The sequence below is a fragment of the Cryptomeria japonica genome, chromosome 9 (assembly GCF_030272615.1).
Source record: "Cryptomeria japonica chromosome 9, Sugi_1.0, whole genome shotgun sequence".
Classification (NCBI taxonomy): Eukaryota; Viridiplantae; Streptophyta; class Pinopsida; order Cupressales; family Cupressaceae; genus Cryptomeria; species Cryptomeria japonica.
In genome coordinates, this window is record NC_081413.1 from 334339158 (window position 1) to 334361959 (window position 22802).

Genomic DNA, 22802 nt, shown 5'->3' on the forward strand with positions numbered 1-22802 from the left:
GTTTTGAACCAATGGATAGGGTGCAGAAAGGGACCAACTAAACTTAGCTACAGGTGGATTTGAAAAAAACAGCAACTAAGGTTTATTTAAAGAGGTTTTCTAAAGAAAAAAATAATTCCAACAGCTAGTTTTTGCTGAGTGACAAACTAACGTTTTTTTTCCAATAGTGGTTAGAGCAACCACATAGCTAGAGTTTCAACAATTCGCAACCTAAGGTTTTGAAACAAGAGTCAAACATAAAGGATAAGGGAAAGGGTGTGGATCTACCCTCACAACCAAGGACGAAGGACTTAGGTAAAATCAAGTGTTTTAGTTGTCAAATTTGTCATTATGCATCATAATGTCCAAACAAGAAGAAGAACAAGGATAGTAACATCAGGAGGTAGTAGCCTCTATAGAAACTGAGTTGAATGAGCTTGCTGCCAAGTTTGAAAAAGAGTTCTCAATGGCTTCTTCTCTTCCGTGGAATGCTTGGCATGTGGACAATCAGGCACCTAGGCATATGACATCAGTCAATAAATAGTTTATAAGTTTTAGGTAACATAATTGTGGAGCTTAAATGGAGCTTGGTAATGATGCGAAGTATCTAGTGGTAGGAGTTTAATTCCCTTCAACTTAACTTTGTAAATTTTGATGATGTTTTGTTTGTCTTGGTCTCACGAAGAATTTTCTTTTAGTTTCAATGGGGGATAAGCACTATGCAAATGAATTCAAGGATCAACAAGTTCTTAGTAGACCCAAAGAATCTAGCCTGCTTATTGCACAAGTGATAGGGGTTAAAGAAGGCATTCTTTAAAGGTTACAAGGTGAACCAGTTCTAGCAGCATTGATGAATAGTATCAATGATTTAAAGCCTTTCAACTTCTAGGATGCTGGAGAACAGCAAGTTTGGCAAGATGCCATAGTCAAGGATACACCTCTACCATGACAAACAATGTATGGGACATCATGCCAAGACCCGCAGGGAAGTTTATTGTGAGTTCCAAGTGGCTCTATAAAATCAAGCATGCTACAGATGACGGTGTTAAAAAGTACAAAGTGACATTTGTGGAAAGAGGGTTCTCCCAAAAGGAAGGAATGGACTATGCGGAGACATCTGCTCCAACTTCTAGAACACTTCCATTAGATAAGTTATGCCTTTAGTTCATTCATGGACTAGAAAATGCATCAAATGATGTTAGGTCTCATTGTAGAAGAAGCATATATAGAGCAACCTCAAGGCTTTCAGGTAAATGGGAAGGAATCGCCATGTTTGTAGGCTTAGGAAAGCCTTGTTTGGACTCAACCAAGCACCCGAGGCATGGTATTCCAGAATAAATGAATATCTACTAAGTATGGGCTTCAACAAAACTAAAGTAGATTCTTATCTTTATTACATAGGTTTTGGGACTGATTTGTTTATTTTGAGGGTAGATACTATATGTAAATGATTTGTTCATTACAGGTGTAGAGCAGCTCATTGCAGGGAAAGTATGGGCTTCAACAAAACTGAAGTAGATTCTTATCTTTATTACATAGTTGTTGGGACTGATTTGTTAATTTTGAGAGTAGATACTATATGTAAATGATTTGTTCATTACAGGTGTAGAGCAGCTCATTGCAGGGAGCAAAGTAAATTTATCTGCTAAGTTTGAGATAAAGGAACCAACCTAATGTATTACTTTTGGAGTTAGAGGTTTCGCAGAGACCAAGAGAGATTTTCATTGGGAAAGGTAAGCATGTAGTTGAGATCTTGAAGCAATTTCAAATGAAGGATTGCAGGCCTTTCGCCACACCTATGTTCACTAATCTAAAGTGTGTAACATCTTCAGATTCGAAGGTGATTAATCCCACCTTGTACGGGCAACTAATAGGTTCCTTGATGTATTTGGCCAACACCAGACCAAATATATGTTTTACCTTGAGTCAATTCATGGTGGAGCCAAGGTGGGAGCATTGGGTAGCAGCAAAACATGTGCTCAGATATTTGAAGGGCACAATTGAGTATGGTTTAAGATATCTTGAAGATGATGAAGTTGCAAGGGTATACATAATCTGATTGGGCGGGTAATGCAACAGATAGGAAGAGCACCTCAGAGTGTTGCTTTAGCTTGGGTTCAATAATGGTATCCTAGTTCAGCAAGAAGCAGACTTCAGTGGCTCTAAGCACAGTAGAGGCAAAGTATATAGCAGCTAGTTCTGCTACTTGTGAGGCCATCTCACTTTGCAAGTCACTTGCAAGGTTATTTGATCAAGAGTGGGATCCCATGGTCATTTAATGCGATAATGAAAGTTGTGTCAAACTCTTAGAGAATCCAATGTTTCATGAAAGGTCCAAGCACATACACATCAGATATCACTTTATCGAAGACAATGCTTAAAAGGGAGCAATGAAGCTCCAATACATCTCCACTGATCAGTAGGTAGCTGATATTATGACCAAGCCCTTAGCAAAAGGGAAGTTTGAGGCTTTTAGGGTCAAACTTGGATTGGAAAGAATTCTTTCCTCGCTGAGGAGTGTTAAAATTTTAGCTCAAATAGGAACTTATACACAAGATCAATGTGAATATGCAGGGAAAAGTTCAAGTGGTTTGAATCAGTCTATCTCGTATTTCACTTTAGTGATTTAAGTGAAAGTCTTCTATTTAATTAAATAAGTCTAAATAGAAAGTATATAAATATTTAGATTTATCTTCCATCTCATCCTTACAAGTGATAAGGATGCTTTTATAATTAAAGCTGATATCTGGAAGATTAGATTTTTTAGCTGAATTAGTATAAAGATAGGAACGCAATAGAAGATTGTAAACAATTCATTCAGATAGTTTTCCAAAGGAATGAAAGACTAAATTTTCCAAATGACTAGAAAATTGAATGTAAGATACGGTTGATTATGTTCAATTGTGTGTTGTATCAGCTGTGGAGGTTTCCTTGTAAGTCTTTCAAAATTCCAAGGTATAATTATATGGGTATGTTTCAAGCATTTTGAAGTTTTCATTATTGTGTGATTTATGCAGTATTATTTAGCATTAAGTCATAATTACCAGGTATTTTTTAAATTCTTCAGTAGCATGAAAGTTTGTTTGGCCATCATGAAACATCATGCTTATGCTTGTGCTTGGCAGGACCAAGAGGAGCAAAAGCAAAACTTGAATATCTGCACTATCACTTGGAAGACCTTCTAAGAGAGATTCCATACTCGTTATCTTTCTGAGCTCTTCAAGCAGCATCAAGTAAATCAGATTCATTAACTCCAACAGCTAGAAATGGCAATGGCTCAATATGAAATATGTTTCTTTGAATTGAAGCGGTGTGTAGGTTTAGTAGAGAATGAGAAGTTACTAGTAAACAAGTTTATAAGAGGTTTGAACTATCACATTATGGGGGCAGTTTGTATAACACCTAAGACATCAGAAATTTTTGCAGAAAAGGCAATGCTTAGAGATCATGCAAGCCAAAACAGTTCGCAAGCAATGGTACCTTATCAGACAAAATCTAGGGTTCATGGATCTCAATCCCAACCTAAGGGGAGTTTCAAAAATTCCTGTACACCACCTAAAACCCTACAACAACCATCCAAGAAGTAGAAGCCTTACCAGAATCAACAAGCCAGTTAATCTAATGGAGACATGTGCCGTAAAGAGAGTCAAACGAAATACTCTAAAGGCCATTTTCCCCAACATCAAATGGATGTTAGTTAGCCCAAAGCTAGAGTGGTTAAGACTTTAAGTATGCTTGGTGACTCATATGTTTTTGTCCTGTTTGATTCAGGAGCTTTAACTCGACTTCTAAATTGTTAGTTGAGCATTGCTTTTTAGTGTAAACAAAGCAACCACAAGATAGTAGTTGGCAAGTAAATTTGGCCATAGGTGCTAAGGTGGCAATAGATTCTTTGTGTGTAGTTATATGTTAGGCCTTGGTACCTTCACTATCACTATTGATATGTGTGTCATACCACTAGGATCTTTCATATTGTTTTCGGTATGGAGTGGATCAATGCTCATGATTTGAATATAGATTGTCACCAAAAGGTAAGTGTGTGTGTTAATGATTGGTGGATCATGTTGTGATAACTAGAATTCTCGGACCCATCTCAATCGAGCATACAGCTGAAATAGAGTATCTATAAAGGATGTTAAGAGTTCACTATCACCATGAGTGGTCTTGCTAAGAGTGATTGCCTTTAAGTCTCTCTCAATGAGCACCACCTTCTTAAAGAGTTTATCGATATATTTTTAAGCATCATTCCAAGTATGTCGACAAAGTGGGATGTGGACTTTTGTATTGATCATATTGCAAGAGTAGAACCCATTTTGCATGCACCATACCAAATGACTACTTACAAGCCAAGTAAGCTCAAGTTGAAACTTGAGTTGTTGGAGAAAGGTCACATTCATCCTAGAGTATCCCCATGGGGTGCACCTATCACCTTCATAAAAAAGGATGGATCCCTTTGTCTTTGCATCAACTATTGACAGCAGAATAAGGTGATGATGAAGTACCAATATCCCTTGCCAAAGATAAATAACTTTGTTTGATCATATGAGAGAAGCTAAGGTATTCTCTAAGATTGTCCTAAAGATCATCTACCATCAACTTCACTTTCGTGAAGCAAATATTCATTAAATAGCATTTTGGACTCAATATGGACACTACAAGTTTACTATGGTTCCAATTTGCTTGACTAATGCTCCATAAATATTGATGAGTCTCATAAACGAAGTGTTTCATACCTTCCTAGAATAATTTGTCATTATATTTCTTGATGATATTCTAATTTATTTGCGGCTGGAGAACCATGAGGTTCATTTGTGCCAAATTTGCAATGTTTGCATGAGATCCAACTTGATGGAAACTTTGCAAAGTGCAAGTTTTTTTCATTTTGGGGTGAAGTATCTAAGACATGTCATAACAGAGAGAACATCTTGGTAGATCCCTTGAAGATTTGGGCTATATTCGTCTAGCCTATGCCCATGAACGTTGCTAAGGTTTGTAGTTTCATGGCATTGGTTTGTCATGGACTTCCTGAGAGTGGTTGTAAGGCCTTAGGCACATGTGACTTGTATGACTACATTTTTATGTTTGTTTTTAATACTATACTTCTCTGTGGGATTTTTTATGGCCATTGATATACTTTAATGATGACGTTTTGTATAGGCATCAAACATCCAACTATGTATTATGGAATGCATACGTTGTGACTATATGTGTTTGGACCAATGTTACAAGACTCGCCAAGACTTGTCTGGACATGGCAAGTCTCGAGGTCTCGAGGCAAGTCACCCTCAATGAGTTTGGGAGTCTTGGCTATTGAGTAATCTCCAAAATCGCTAATACTAGTCAAGTCTAGTAAGATAGACTCAAGATTCTAGTTGATTTTTAAAAATAACTTGCGAGCTTTCAATGCTTGTTTGGTTTACGACATGTCCATCTAGGATTTACAAAAAATATGAAAACGGTGTGCACCATGAAGGTCAATGTGGTTTTGAAGGGCTTCATTTGGGCTTGGTGGTGAGAGCTCCACCCATTGACACCACCCTTTATCGCGTCCCTTTATCGCGTTGGGGCCAAACCCCATTGGGGGCGTTGCCCCTTGACCCTACAAGGGGTGTTGCCTTTTGACCTCATTAGGGTGTTGCTCCCAAGCCCCCACCAAACCATAAGTCTAAGCAAGTAATAGACCAATGATGAATCATGATCATAAAATTTATAATATACATATTCCCTATTGCAAATCTCTGCATCTTCATAGTCAAAGCTACAATCAAGAATTATCTTGTTTCATACATTCGACAGCTTGTTTGTTATACAAGGACTACCATAGGTAGAGTTGGCATGCTACAGTCTTTGTATTGCTAAATACAAGTTAAGTTGTAATTGGCAAGAAATACCATTTTCATAATGCAAAAATGTATCAATCATGCCCTACACAAACATCTCATAGAACAATCCCATCTATTAGTATCTTAGCTAAGGTCAAACTAGAACATAGCCATTTATCTTTTTACTTAAGCCTTCCTCTTTGTTAATGAGCTTGACAACATAACATGTAGTCCTAAAGGCTTCAAGAAACCTTTAATAATAAATTTGTCACTTGAACATACACACTAGACACTAAGACACAAGCAAATATCATGGCTACATCATCATCTAGGACCTATCTTAGATGCTAGCGCATGACTTGTCGTGATGTTGTGATGAGTTATGCAAGGTCCTCTAAGCCATAGACTTATATTTTTAGTTTTGATATTTGTTTTAATGCCATGGATTTCATCTTCCATGAATTTTATATACATTTGACAATATTTATGTATATAAATGTGTTATTTCCTTCAGCTAAAATCTGCATTTATACTTATGTGATCAATGTATACTTGTGTATGTGATCAAAGTAGCTTCTATTTGATGAGGTTATTGTCTCTTTAAGGTTTATTTATTAAAGGGTGCATGAAACAAGTTTTAAATGCTTTAAAATCTCTGAATTATTGGGTTTTTCAATTTGTAAAATCTACGTAGAGTCTAGACGCTGACTTCAAATCTGAGTCAAAAATCAGCTTGCCAAGTCTGAGGCGAATCTGAGTCTTCTAACACTGATTTTGATTTTTGTGGATTTGACAGTTTGCCTCACGTGTTGGTAATAATTACAAGGCAAGGGAGGCAATCAGCACACAAGCACTTCTAAGAACGGTGAATATAATACCTTATAAGGCACCCTTCTCTCACAATTCAAACCAATAGAAATATTTTGGATAAACATTTGTTGTTACAATGACAACAATCTTTCAGGAACATCCCAATTTCCACCCTGTAATAATTCTGTTCAAATATTTAGTCAATGTGTTCTGTTATATTGATCACTGATTTAAGTTGTTAGTTTTGTTGGGTAGATTTGTAATCATCCGAACGCCTCACTTTCTCCCAAAATCCTGGCTAGTCTGGCTCATGATCCCTGCAATTGCTTCATCATAACAGCTGGGGGAAGAGCACAAACTCTAGCAATTAAACCAGAGTATCCAAAATCTAACTATGTAACCTCCATACCTCAATTGTAATAAACATTACAAACCAATAACACTGAACCAAAAAATAAAATAGACTTATTCCCGTGACTAGCACGATACACAACAAATTAAACCATCACATAAAACAAATTTCAACTGTAAGTTCTTCGTTTAGTTTTCCAAGTATTTTATGTCTCACAGCACAAATACATCCGAATATAAAGTGGAAAAGGTAATCGGTCAAGCCCTTTGATTGACTGCCTAAAGGCTCGCAATCTACCGAAGGATTTCTTTTGCTATCAATCAAAAAGAATGAATGTTTTCAGTCCAATGGCTATCGTGATCCCTTAAAGGCCTTCGATTTGGCACGCATTTATAAACAGATTATAAAATTAATTGCAAGACGATCTTTATATGTATTATATCAACAGGCATCATTGAGTGAAGGAGAGAAAGAGGGGATCTTACATTTTGAATGCATCTGCCCCAGTGTAGCCTGTAGGCTTGGGGATTGGCAGAAAAACCTGAAAAACAAGTCCCTCTCAATAGCATCCCATATTGCGATATATTTATATGCATATACAATAATTACCTCTCTATTCACACCGAAAATCGGGCAGTGATGACCCAGAACATCGTGCCAATTGGTTCGCATCTGCTCAAATATGATACATTAAACCCCAAATATTGAATATACAATCGTTGAAAGTTACTCAATAGATGAAAAGTTACCGCGTGGTATTGACCCATTCTGCTCATGGGAACAACATCTCCCGGCCTGTATGAAGCCCCGCATCCTATTATTATCAGCATCAAAGTCGTCGTGACCAGTCCTATCTTCGTCATGGTGAAGAGCCCTTCGCTTGCTCACGCAACTATGGATCCAGGTTTCCGTTATATGGCATTCATTGTCCAATTGTAAAGGAAAATAAACGATTTCATACTCTGGTCTGGGCGATGGAACTTAAGTTCATGTCATTCCAGGAAGATAAATAAGAAGATCGTAATACTTTTGAATTGAATAATGTAGATTTTGGCATAGCAGTTATTAGTTCCTGCAGATAGGCAGGTATGCTAATGCATTCATTTGGTGCATTTTATTTTTTAAGGCAGTCAATCATTTGAGAGTATTTTTTAAAATTTGTTCATATTTCTATAGTTCTAATTTTTGCCTATTTTTTTACAATTCAAATAATACTATTTATCTGCTTTTTTATTGGTGAATTCTGCAAACAGTCCTGGCAAAAAATCTATTTTCTTCAAATATTTAGTCAATATTTTTATGAACCATCCAAAGTGTCAATAAATTTGTGGTCTTGTTGATTATGATAGATGGTCTTTGAAATCCATAAAGATGTACCAAAATCTTATCTTATTCAATGAGATCCAAGAAAATATAAATAAAAAATTATTTCTTAAGATGTATTTTCCTGACAAATGTCATATAATTCAATGCATATTTATTATACTTTTTGACAATTGTATATATATTCAATAGATAGAACTATTAGTATTGTACATTTTACTGTGTATGCACTTGACACATTAAATTTTATAATATGTATAGTACACTAAGTGTCTAGAAACATCCTTCGTTGCTTAATGCATGCACATGAATTTTTGTGCAGTTGTTCAACTATTAATTATCTTTTGTTGACTTGAGAATGTTCCTTTCCATTCTTTTGCCTTTATCAGTTTCTGTCGCCTGTCACCTGTGTGTATTCGAGCAATGCTGCAATACTTCTTTCTCTCTCATCACCTCAGGAATGATTCAATAGCAACTGCTAGAGAAATGGAACAGTGTTTTCTTTGTGCTTGCAAATTTAGGTACAACAAGTTTCTTCTTAATGTGTTTCCCATTTATATGACTTGAGAATTGTAAAGGTGCATAAACTATTTCCATTCATTCGCAGGCTTCCTCATAACCAAATTTGTTGAGCAGGGAAGGATCAGCATTGGAAATGGACTTTGCGTAAAAATTAATACACAAGAGGTATACTCTCGTTAATGCATATCAACAGAGTATTTTTCAAATAATGTTAATGTCAAAGTTTGTTCATTTACATGACGTCTGCTTTTGTAATACTGTGAAGTTCAAATCTGAAGTGTGCTTGCAAGGTTGTGGTGATATGCTTAAGGTCCTCGAATGTACCAGTTGAGACATGACAAAGAATCTATAATTTAGGGCAGCTTTTTCCAAATTTGACAATAGTAGTAGCTCCCATAGTATTCACATTCAACGCAATATCATACTTGATTATCACAATAAATAAAAATACAATTCAATCTTCTAACCAAGAGATTTTATAAAATCCATTTTTTGAAAGTCTAGCAATCATTGCATTTCATAAGGCGACACCACCTTGAGGATAACTGTCAACAATTCAGGTGTGTTCTCTGCATTTCCACAATTTTTCTGCATGTCTACAAAAGGTTTTTCACCTTTAAAATCTGAGAATAAACCAACCTACTGTGATATTTGAGGGGTGTCGATACCATATTAAAAAAACTACCACTTTGGCATAGTCTGGGATGAAACTGGTAAAGAATTTGAGGTTATGTCGCCCTGTACATCAACTTGAAAGCTACAAAATCCCTTTCAAAGAATCTATTTTGTGCATTTCCCGCAATCATTACAATCTGTGAGATCACATTTACCCTCTATCTTCCCTCAACTTCAAGCGGGAAGGAGGATTTGCCAAGATGAGTCCCTTTCTTGTATGATAGCTTCTCAACTTCTCCCTTTCTTCCTTTTTGGGAAAGCAGGTTTCCTTCTTTCTTGAAGCAACCGCTTACAGAGCTTTACATTTCTTTTGCACTTACCTTCCAAACTAGATGAGTCCAAGTGGTTTTTGTGGGCAGCAGGAATCCAAAAGGGTAAACAGTTTTGTCTACGTTTAGGATAATGCAAAGGGTAGGGAAAGTTTTGTTTTCCTAGCTGGGTCCTTACCCACATGCCAGGCTGTAGGGACTCGTCAATGAGATGTGGCACAGGTGCCGCAAGCTTCACTGAGCACCTCGAATACATCCCAATCGACAACTTGAGGGCCTAGCAAACCCATGGCCTGGCGATAGAAAGCAATTATTTATTCAACGCAGAACCCATAGTTTAAGAAATCCAATTCTTGCATGGGAAATACGACGTCTTTGGTAGATTTATCTCTATCAAAGAATTTATCAAATAGAATCTTGGTGCCTTGAGCATGTAATGCCCCGCCAGGAAACCCCGAAGGGATAAGCCAAAACACAAGAATGGAGTGCAATAAAAAAATTTTAAGATAAGCACAACAAAGAAATATAACGAGATATCAAAGATTCAGATTACATAGCGGAAGACATCAACTAACACCTAAAGAGTTTCCCAACGAGATTACTTAAATTTCACAATTCACTTAACTCACACAATTAATCCAATAAGTTGATTATCTTAATAACGAGATAATTCTTAATCAGGATAATTTCTTTCAGAAGATGGAAATATAAATCACAAGCAAAGATTCATCCATTAAGATCTATTCATAATCTTCATTCAAGCTTTTCATTAAAATACAAGCCATACATCTAATATTCTAACACACTAGAATTTCATCATAAACATATGAGATCTTTTCAAGCATACTTAATTTCCTTAACAACAACTGAATATATTCCATTACTCTAAGTTACCTTCTTTCATATTCCAATTTATTGCATTTAAAAGACGATTGCATACATGCATCTACGATAAATCTCATCTAAACCACTTATACATTCGATCAAAATGGCATTCAAGAAAGGACTGCATATAAGCATTTAAAGTTAATTCCATCTTATCCACTTATACATTCTAACATAAGCTATTCATACATGATAAAGTTGAATAAGGGAAACATGAGAGAATAACATCACATAACACCATAATGATCTCGGAGTTCACCCCTAAAGGGCTACATCTCCGGGTCTGCTCAACTGCAAGACCCCTCTGATAATTAATAAAGTTAGGAATACAAGAGGTTACACCATTTACAATCCTGCCATCAAGGCGAAACATAAACAATATACAAACGACCACCTCGATCAATTAATACATAAACGATCCCTGAAAAGAAAAGGATCCAGCTGAACATAATCAAAGCTAAAACAAAGGTCCAGGAGAGCATCCACAAAACTGAGTCATCACCACCCAAGGTCTAACATGAAACCAAATACTCACAAAGGCATAGACAATAGGACGACCCACAAACGTGCTCCTAACAGGACAAAACGACAACACACTAGCGAACGTAGGGACAAGTGTCATCACACAACCTGGTATGGTTACCATGGCGGGTCTTCATAAGTCCCGGCCCCATACACTGGGTTACCCTGGCAACCTAATCCGAGCCTCCGGCCCATCCAAGCCTCATGTGGACCCACACATCCTCTCGTGAAGACAAGGATGATGGATTGCCATTTAAGGCCTTCTCACTGCATGTCGAGTCTATGTTAGCACTCGTCCCATGTGTGAGGCAAATTTATCTTACTTAGAGATTACATTCTAATCTACTGTTAGGTTATCACTTATTAGACTCACTTTCGACAGGTTACCCAGCAGCCACTTTGGGTGTGGCCCCCAATCGAAAGCCACTTTCCCATACGACACTAGACTATACTCAGATGAACTCAAAAACCAAGGAATAGACATGGTCAGATGAACGGAGTTCAAAATGGAGAAATCCACCATTTGGTCAAACATGACTTCATACGAGGTACACTATTGACGGTACTCTAACTAGAGACCCGACCAACTATGGTCAACCACAAATCATCATTCGACACCCACACAAAGGATACGACCAAATACGACACTACCACAAAACAACAGTCAACTCGGAACCGAGGACTAAAACAGGTACCCCAAATCAATCCATACAATAGGGTCCTATCAAACAAGCACGACTTGCCATTACTTAAACAAAAGCGAATACAGAAATTAAACTCGCATAGGTAATATTCAGCAGATACAATCTTTTCCGAATGGATCTAAACATTAAAAGTCGATCAAGTTTTCTACATGATCTAAAATAGATTGCAGTTATCTACCTCATTTAGATACAGGTTGTTCTTGGTTTTCTAACTCACTGATGTTCATTGCATCGAACATACAAAAATACGCCATGATGAGTTCTTTAACCAATTTCACAAGAATATAATTTAAACAACCATTAACCAATTAATTAAGATATTTAATCTTCAATTAAAACATCATTGACGTACTAGTTCAAAATAACTCCTACACATTTGTCTTTTCCAGAACCAATTTACACTATACATATCAAGGAAATATACATATTTAGGGAAGCCAAATAAAGAAAATCCATTCCCAGATTAACAGATGGTTTCCTTGAGCATAAAAGAAAATTACTCAAATAATTATTAATCAAGGTATATATTTATTAATCCAAGATTAATCAAAATATAACCAATTAATATTTAATTGCGAAATTAGCAATTCTAGAATTTAATTAGAAAAAAGTGCATTAATCATAAAATGAAATCGAATATTAATTTAACATATATATTCCCTTATACAATTAATTAATATCAAATTAACCATTATTTATGATTTACGCCACATTAATCATAATTAAAAACTCAATTAAAAATTAACTATGAATAATATTAAAATATTATATATATATATATATATATATATATATATATATATATATATATATATATATTTTGAATAAAAAAAAAAACATTAAAAAAAACATTTTTAAAACTAACAAAAACAATATAATATAAGGGGGCGGCGAAGGTCGGGCCCACCTCCCAACGCGGAGGATTGGGCGCCCAAAACCCTAGCCGCAGGGAAGACCCACGCGGGCGGCGCCACTGTGGTGCACGCAGGTTCCGCGGCACCTTGTGGCCACCGCGGCCCCTGCGGCCACCGCAGTGAGCCTGCAGCCACCGCGAGCTGCGACTCGCGTGGGGGAAGGGGAGGAGGAGGCGGGTGGAGCTCCGCTCCCCGCCCTCCGAACCCCAATCCAATATTTTTTGCTTGTTTAAAAATTTCGAAATAACAAAAATGAATGGTTTCAATTCCTTCTCTTTTTTTTTATTTGCCAAAAAAAACAGGTTTAAAGGAAATATGGTTTGGTTTCCTATTATTTTATTTCTTTGGTGGGTCTTCTTCTTCCTTCCAACACAAACAGGTTTCAAACACCCAAAACAGATTGAGGAATATCAAAACCCCAATTAAATTTACTTTTATTTTACAAAAATCCAAACATGGCAAAAAGAACCATTTTTTTTAACACAATGATTCAACTATTTTGCAAGAACACCAGTCATGCATAGTTTTTAAATCACATATCCAGCTTAAATCTAAGATCGATTTTAAAAGATTGACTCTTTAACAACAAGCATTTTTCATTCAACTAACATACCATTTCTATGGCAACAAGGAAGATAAATAAGATACTCCCTACCTCCATACGCATTCCTAGAAGAGAGTTGAAGGAGAGCCCCAACCTGCAAGCTCCTAAAAGCCTTCCTTCCCAAAACCCCCAAATTTCCTCCAAAAGATTTTTCCAACAAACATTTTTCCAAAAAAATATCCATCCCCAAAATTTTCCAAAAGTTTAGGTTATAAGGAAGAGTTGACCAAAAATTCATTTTTTTGGAATTAAAATTTTTATTTAAAATAATTCTCAAAAATAATTCTTTTCCAACTATATCAACAAATTAAATTGCTTTTCCCATTTAAAATTGATTTTCTCACTCAACTGAAATTTAACCTTTCTATTTCAAAAATGCCAAAAGATTAAATTAATTCTATTGCAATTAAATTTAAATCTTTCTTTTTCAACAGCATATACAAAATGCATTTAATATTCAAAATCAGCCATTTAATTGAACTTACTTGCAATTTAAAACAAGCAATCCAATATCAACGATAATCGCATAACGAAATCTCGATTAATTTAGTCCATTAATCTTTAATGCACAAACACATATTTAATCAAATTAAATACTAAGGACTAATTAATCAATTTAACCATACACACCAAGCACGCAAACCAAGAAAGTCGATCAGACAGACGACTCGCAAACCCAACCAAAAGGGAATATCGACGACGACTGACGATGCTCACTTGAGCACGACTATGGTCAACTAGGGTCTTACGACCACCTAATCCAACTCTAAGGATTAAAGAGGTAAACTCAAACCTGCAAATCCAGGTGAAGACGAACCTCGCACTCATGCGGCATTGTACCTGAAATCTCCTGCAACCAAGAGTCATACATGCATACATATATAAACTTAATGAAAGCGTTAGCCCGATATTAATACCACGAAATAGGAACACTAAACAACTTGCATACAACTAGTGCGAAAACCACATCAACAGCTATGCATTAAATCAAACATCTGACTATAACATTATATTAAGATAAACTAACCAAGATTAAACTGAGATTAAAAATTGGTTAGGGCAGGGGTACTACAGAGCATGTATTGGTCTTTTGAAGGAGCCAATAGGTATGTTCAATAAATCCTATTTGAACCCTTATTTAGTTTATTAGATGTTATTTTTATTACAAAGAGATGAAATCAACATAAAAATCCTAACTTTAAATTCTTAAAGTAGAAAATAACACCACAAATCTTTTTCACTTTACAAATATCCTTTTAGTGGTGTTAGTCTAATAATTGGAACTATTTGTAGATCAAATATTTTAAAGAATCATAGAAATATGTCATTTGTTTATAATAAATGCTCATACAAGTGAATCAATGAAACTTCCCACAAGTCATTGGCAAGTTTAAACGTGGGTCATTGATATTGATCTTTTGTGTGAGCTCAAATCAATGGTTGGTGCATATTTTTAATCACAATACAAGAACATTTGAAAACGCCAACAACAAAGTTGCATTATAAAGAAATAACACACTGTAATTGTGTTTCACCACTTGTTGAGCAACTATTTTGCTTACCATTTAGCACATGATAAAAAAGAAAACTATTTTCATCCAAATATTTCTTCTAATTGTAATCTTTATATGTATTATTTACAGATGCTACAAGTTCGACCTAGTAAACTATACATAAAGGTAAACATAATACATTACATTTAGCTTTCTTCAGTTCAAAGATTTCCATGAACTTTATAATGTGGAAAATACTAATTTACAAACAAAAAACACAATTTGTGTATTATAGGAAGGACACCATTTTAAAGGCATAAATCATGGATGTCTACCATATGGAGCAACACCTATGAAATGGAGCACTACTACTTAATAAATAATAGAAAATTGGCTAGAATTTTGCTTTCTCTGTTTCAAATTTTATATTTATCTTGCACTCCACAATCTCTCTCTCTCTCTCTCTCTCTCTCTCTCTCTCTCTCTCTCTCTCTCTCTCTCTCTCTCTCTCTCTCTCTCTCTCTCTCTCTCTCTCTCTCTCTCACACACACACACACACACACAACTACTCTTCTATAAATGTTGCAAATGCTGACAAGACAAATTTATTATAATATGCAGTGACCCTCTTTTATATTCAGCTATGCATTGTCTTCTTTGTCTTCAACATCTTAAGAAAATTTGTTATATGTCTATTTTTGTTTTGAAATTTTTGTTTGTCTTGAGACAATTGACATCAACATAATGATCATTGATATCGACATAATGATCATTGACATCAACACTAATCAAAAATATTTTGGCAGGAACTTGACACTTTGTGTCTCTTGTTATTAGTTTGGAATGTGATTTTTCAATTTTATTATTTGTTGAGTACAAGGTTTCTAATATCTAAAAAAGATATTTGTTGAGTGTAATGCTCCTAACATCTAAAAGAGATGAGGCTTGGATTGCACCAAATTTGACAGAATGGATATCCTTCAGTAAGGTTCTGTTCTCCATAGCAAAAACAAATATGTGGAGAAACGTTCATCAAAAACATTATTATTATTATTATTTATATGATATATGGATATGGGCATTTTCAAATGATAAGTTTTTAGCTTTTTAATGAGTTTATGGTTGTAATATGGTCTCTTAGGTTTGAAATTACCATTCAACATAGTAGAACTGTGTTATATTTGTCTCTTAATAGGTTAGTAGTTGTTACTATCAATTTAGAAATGTGATCTTTCAATTTGACAATTGTTTTATTTTTTATGATGGATATGTGCATTCTCAAGCAACAAGTTTGTAGGTCTACTACGGGTTCATGATTGTAATCTAGTCATCCAATTCATACTCACCATTAGTAGAATTTTGCTATATTTGCCTCTGCTTTTCTCTTTTTATATAAAGTGATAAAATTATCAAATGCCTTATGTAATAAGCATGGAATCATCTAGAGTGATAAGCACATAGATAGAGGGGCAGAAAAAGGATCCAGGAAAGATAGGTTGTTCCTAGCATCAAAAAAATGAAAGTGTTGATGTGGTCCTTAATGGCCAAAAATGCATGTGTAAGTGTAATGGCATGAACCAAAACTATGGTGTGAAGCTAGAACAAGATTATGAGGCTAGAACTATAGGGAATTCGCTTAGTGTGTAGGGAATCTTGCAAAATATATGGTTATGAAAGCTTGGGATGTGATAAAAGGAAAGGCATGGAGGTTGAAAGTGAAATCATTAATATCCAAAACTGATGATCATGAAGACACAATGTATGAGAAGGAAATCATGAAGCTCCCAAAGTGAAAAGGTACGTCCACGGAGGCACAATGTATAAGATGGAAAGCATGAAGGTCCTAATGTATACTAGATATTTAACAAAATAAGCGCAAGATTGGGAGGAAACATAACATCATCAAATGTAAAGATATGAAAATCTATAGAGGGGAAGATATGATACCCCTGGGAAATGAATTCAAAGGATGTAGAAATAGAAGTGCTAATAAGAACTGCTTTAGAGGTGTGATATAGCAAAGTAAACTAAATGAGTGGTGTTGGAAAGTGTTTAATGCGTCCACATAATCTCAATAAGTGACCCTTAAGGAGTATGAGCTATTGATAAAATCTCAATGTGCATGCTCTAATAAGCAATATGTGGCAATACCATGTGCATAATGGTCAAAGATTGAGAATCGTATCATAAATGTAAACAAGCATAGACAACATAAAAATAAGGTATTATGACAGAGAGAATGGCCATAAAAATAAAAATAAAATAAAACACTTGGTGAGATATGAGAACTTAAAAGAGGTGAAAAGTAAGGATCATAAAAAGGCATGAATAAATGAAGATGAAATATTGTAATGATGGGAAATAGGGTTCACAAGTTTATGCATGCCAATTAGGAATAAAGCCTATCTCCAGTTATTGCATTTGGAAGGAGAATGGATCCACTTGGTTCAATCTCAAATCTGATTGAAAAGGATTGAGCACAATGTAAATTCAGTACTCCTTGAATTAGAGTTGAAAATGAATGGAAATGTAAATTGAATGCAATATCTAGGGCTAAAGATGTGAAATTGACAATAATCAACATGCATAAACAGTTTTAGATCGGATATGTAGACATAAAGTACATATTTGGAAATACTAGGAAGCAGAGAGAAACGTGTCTAAAATTTGGGCTAAAAAATGCTAGACAATGGTGCTTGGGCCAACCTTGTCCACAACTTCGGATACAAACAATAGATATATTTTTCGGATCGAGATGTTTTGGATTAAAGCAAAAACAAGTTTTGAAGGGACCCTGAAACCCTTTACAATGAAGATTCTAAAAGGTTTAGAATCAACACAACCAAACAAGCTACAAAGGATAAAGCAATACATAAAGCATCCAAAAAGCCAGCAAAAAACCAAACTAACTACAAAAAACCAGCAGAGACCCACAGACCAGCAAAACAAAAAAAACAGAGAACAAGAATTACTTGAGGCTCTTAAGGATCTCAGCGACCTCAACCTCTAGAAGACTCATATTGTCAGCAACATACCTAAGTTTTTTGTAGTCCAAAGTCTAAGCAAAAGCTTTCTTCTTCGGGTTCCCTCTAGTCCGCTTGTAAGGACTAGACTTCGCCTATGTATTATCTTTGTCCTCATCCACACCGATCAGCACCTTGTCTTGATCAGCACCTTGTATTGACCATTATGTTCATGGACTCCGCAGTCTGCTTGACAATTATGTGACTGTTGGCCATAATGGTCCTGAGAGTAACCTGGATTTTCTTGTATTTCTCCTCAACAATGGAGAATCGATCCTCAAACCCTTTTTTCGTGTGATCAATGTCAGCAACAACTCTGTTAACAAAGTCCACCACAGATTTCTTCTCTTCTTCTGTCCACTGACCATCACCATGTTGTTTATCTTGATGGGTAGGAATAGGCATAGCTTCCATCTTTCTCCCCAAAGCTTGGGATCGAGATGTTATTTTGAGTGTATCCATGAAGTTTCATCAAAAAAGTGTCAAACAATGGTGCTTGGGGCGACTTTGTCCTCCAATTTTTTCCTCTACAAAAACCGATTCTATGTGTCTTTGTCTACTCTTCCCAAATCTATATTTTCTCTTTTGAAGCTATCGCCTACACACAATATAAGGAAAATTATGGCTAGGCTGATAGGGTTTGCCTAGGTCAAACCTCAGGTTTGAAATTAACCCTGTAATTGAATTGAGATTGAAATGGAAAGCGCACCTTAAAAAGGTCAAAGTCTAGATTTGAATTTGAAATGTTGAATTAGAATGTTACACCTTCACGAATCTTTCTTTGAAGTCCTCATGAAGAGGTTGATGTCATCATGTAGAAATGTAGAAATGTCTTCATAAGATCTTGATCATGGATGCCATCTTGAATGCTTAAAATCAGAATACTTGACCTCTCCTTTGTTGCCTTGATAATGCTTAATTGCTTGCTCAAATGAATTTGCTTGATTGAGTTCATATTGAGAGATGTAATTGAAAGATATGGATTGTGGATGTCCCAGATGAAGGGGTAAGGCTTTCTTTTATTTGTCACCTCATGAAACGTGTTTGAATTCACAAAGCAAGCCAACATGGAAAAGGAATTTTTGCCTTCATTTTTTTATTATTGAAGGGTCCAAAATTGGGCCCTTTTGGCCTGGATAAAGGCACTTAGGGTGTCATTGTCCAAGGAAAAGGGCTCTTAAGGTTCCATTGTCTAATCAATCAAGTTTGAACAAAGGACCAAACAATAAGGTAAAAGATGAGGATTGCAAGTTTGATGTTTGTGTGAGTAGAATCACGCATAATTAGAGCACCGAAGGCCAAAATACCAAAGTCAGGACTAAGTGAGTATGAAATTGTATAGGGATACAATTTACAATGTTATATTTAGCCCCCACTTTAGTAGGAGTATGAACATATGCTCATACTCTTAGTAAAGTACATAATAACATTGAAAAACTTTCATCAATATATTAAAGAGCCAAGAGACACCAAGCCCCCAAGGACTTAGGATCTTATCAATATAATATCGAGATGAAGGGAGAAATTCATGAAGAGAAGAGAGAGCATGACTATATTGGCCCAGTAAGGCTATGCTTATTATGAGTCATGTAGAGAGAGAAAAATTTGAATTGAAAAATCGGTGAAAAGAAAGATTACAAAGAAAAAGGCTCAATTTGAAAAGTAATCTGAATAAATAATTGACTGCAAAATGAGTGTTATAGCATGCACCAAACATGTCATGGTGTGTGATAAAAGGTGTACAAACCAAATCTCATGGTGTGTGCACAAAGCATAACAAAGAGCGGAGTGTATGCTCCCATGTCAAAACGATTGCATATGCCTTACTAGAGCAATTTCTTTAAGGTAGCATACATGCGTCCAAAAGGCAAGTACATTGCCACATTGATATGCCCCCAATTAAGGACAAATAAAGGGAAATGAAGCACAATACAAAAAGAGCACATAAGGGATCCACTCATTGGGATTGGTATACGCATTTGATAAATCATGTATATCAAGTATGGTTGTATTGAATTAACCTCATCCCCCAAAGGTAGTGGAACTAAGATCACACTGGAAGAAGAGCACATAAGATGAACAACAAAAGTCTTTTTTGGTCAACATGAAAGAGACCAAAAAGAGAGATCTTGATGCTTTGCATCATCCTCGAATAGATAACATAACAATAGCACATTTATGACATCAACATGAGTACAACATATATAAGAATTGAGATACAAATAGAATAATGTCACAACAGGTCCAGTCTCTTTGTTACCTTGAACCAACTAAGAAACATGGGTCATCCAAAGAGAGCCTAACATAACACAAAGACATATCAAGTATCACATCACTGGGGAAGCACATAAAAGAATCTACTATACAAGTGAGGCTAATCTAGCAAATCATCTCCTTCCCACTCTTGCTTAAGATCATTTAGGGATGCTAGACAAGATGGAAGAAGAGGCACAACAAGCATGGTAGATGGATCTACAACAACTTTCAAAGAAAAGATCATGCTCTAATAATGAGTCACATTGTTTGTCACTAGGAGCTAGGACTAATGCTTTTGAAAATATCGAAGATAGCTCATGATCAATTTCAATAATCTCATGCATATCATTAAAATCATTAGTATCCACATTGTTAGCATCAACACCGTCATCTAAATTAATCATAATAAGTGTATGCGGGAAAAGCGGGTCGATAGAACTTAAAATGTGAAAAATGAAACCTAAGGAGCCTTGCTCACACACCCACAGGACTTCTTGGTGCAAGCTATGGAGTCATGAAGTATGGCTCAACTTCCCAAGGTTGGTTCCATGGTTCTCTATCTCACAAGGTCCCTCAAACCAATTTCTTTTCTCTCAGATCACTGAGCAAAGAGGTTTAGGGATGACAAATGCAAGAACGAGGGATGCATTGGTTGATTTTAAGGTGAAATACATCCTAAGCTATGCATGATCCTTTAAATGCAATAAACTAGATTATAAGATGACAAGATTAGTAGCAAGACTATCCTAGCATGATATACTAGTCTATGATTAAGCTAAATGATAAAGAAAATACTCTAAACATGCATATTTAGATTAATTCCTATTTAAAAGAGAGGCTAAATGATGAGCACAAATGATATATTAAAACTTGGATGGATTTTAGTATAAGTATGATGCTAAAGACTTGGATGATTCAAATGGAGGATGGAGAGCTCTATTTATAGCAAAAATAGGGCAATGAATGGCCAGGATTGAAAGAGGTAATCAAGGGTTGAGTTTGAAAGTTGGGAATCCATGTTTGTAATTTGCACCAATGAAATGGTGACAAATATCAACATAAGACTGGTTGAGAGGAGATGTAAGAAGCATTAAATGCTTAAGAAGACCTCATGGTTATCTTAGGGGGTAAGGGTTATGGTTAAGTTAGGATTACCCATTGGATAAAGGTTTTATCCAAAGGATAAACTCTTGTGCAAAGGATTAAGGATAACCGTGGTCAAAGCAATAAATGCTTGATGATACCCTTGAGTTACATGGAGGTTGAGTTTAGGGAAATTCTTTAATCATGCTAGAGGGTTGAGTTAACCATTAATGGTTTGGGAGACTTTCAAAGTTAAGTGGTTGAAGCCTTTAAGGGTTTTCAAAGACTTTGAGGGTTTGAGAAGTGACTTCCCCTTGCTTAGGGATGTGACAATATTTAGGAGATGGGTTAGGTTAATTTAGAAGTGATTAGAAGAGTCTAGAAGGGGTTCGGAATAGGGTTTAGGAAGCAAGTGGGAGATGTAGGATTTTGCAAGTGGATGGAGGGATAATAGGATTTAATTGAATAAAATGAATTTAATTCAATTTGGTTGCAATTGGGGAAATTAAATAAATTAGATTTATTCAATTTAGGATAAACTATTTAATTAAATTTTAATTTAATTAAAAAGTGGATAGGGGATTTAATTGAATAAAATGATTTATCCTATTAAATGGTAAAAGAGGTCTAGTGAATTTAATTAAATAAATGGAGTAATTTACTTAATTAGATAGAGGAATGTGAGTAATTCGATTAAATTGGATTTGATTAAATAGAGAAATGAACATAAGATATTCATTTAGGAATATGGTCATTTTTATACGTCTACAATAAGATATTTAATGCACATAGGAAATGAAGTAGAATAATCATTTTACATAGACAATTTTAACAAGTTTGACATGGTTGATTAAGATGAACTTCCTCCAAAGGATTAGGCAAAGACTGGGAAAATGGGATCAAGTCAACATTTGGCATCTTAGGGGAGGAAACGTTTGGAAAGAAAGCTCACGAGCCTTGGCATGATGTCTTCATCATGCGATCTATCGCACTATGATTTCTCTTGGTATGAATCAAAACTTGTGAAGGTTGGGGATCAATCAGTATAGGATTCTTTTCTTCCTTTGTAGAAGGAGAAAAAAAGAAACCTCACTAGTTTGAGAGATACAACATGTTGGGTGCTTTCCTTTATAAGATGCAGAGGTGGGATTGCAACATATATAGGAGGAATATAAGGGGTAGGAAGAAGTCCAGGTCTAGGATGAGGAGGAGGAATATTCATAGGTGAAGGATCCTTAGGTTTACTCAAGGTTGATATCCTTTCATGTTTGAACACCCCTAGTTCGAGTGAACACCCTTTGAATTTTTTTTCCCACCATTGCATTTTTCCTTCATGGGTGAAAGTGGGAACCATTATTGTGAACTTACCCATAAGAAAAGGACATCTTCTCAGGGTTTTAAAGGTTTGAGTGTTTAAAGACAAATAAAATCAAGTACAAAGTTTCCATGTCTTTCTAAGGGCTTATAAAGACTATTATTGATCACGATAATACACCCGTCATGAGAGAATTTCAAACATTTATGGATGGTAGAAGTTTTAGCTTTCATGGAATTAAGCCAAGTATG

The 22802-nt window shown here is 35.6% G+C and overlaps 1 protein-coding gene across 3 annotated transcripts in view; it reads right to left on the reverse strand.

Moving 5' to 3' along the window:
- Nucleotides 1-8067, reverse strand: part of LOC131029725 (uncharacterized) — an 81282-nt gene extending 73215 nt beyond the window's left edge. For 2 of the 3 annotated variants that reach the window (XM_057960349.2, XM_057960348.2), the window contains exons 1-3: nt 7713-8067; nt 7573-7635; nt 7449-7504 (exon numbers count right to left, since the gene is read on the reverse strand). In XM_057960349.2, coding sequence (XP_057816332.1) covers nt 7449-7504; nt 7573-7635; nt 7713-7826 — 233 coding nt within the window. In that variant the 5' untranslated portion in view covers nt 7827-8067. The remainder of the gene's footprint in view (nt 1-7448; nt 7505-7572; nt 7636-7712) is intronic. The other variant, XM_057960350.2, reaches the window with a different exon arrangement.
- Between the last annotated feature and the right edge of the window lie 14735 nt (nt 8068-22802).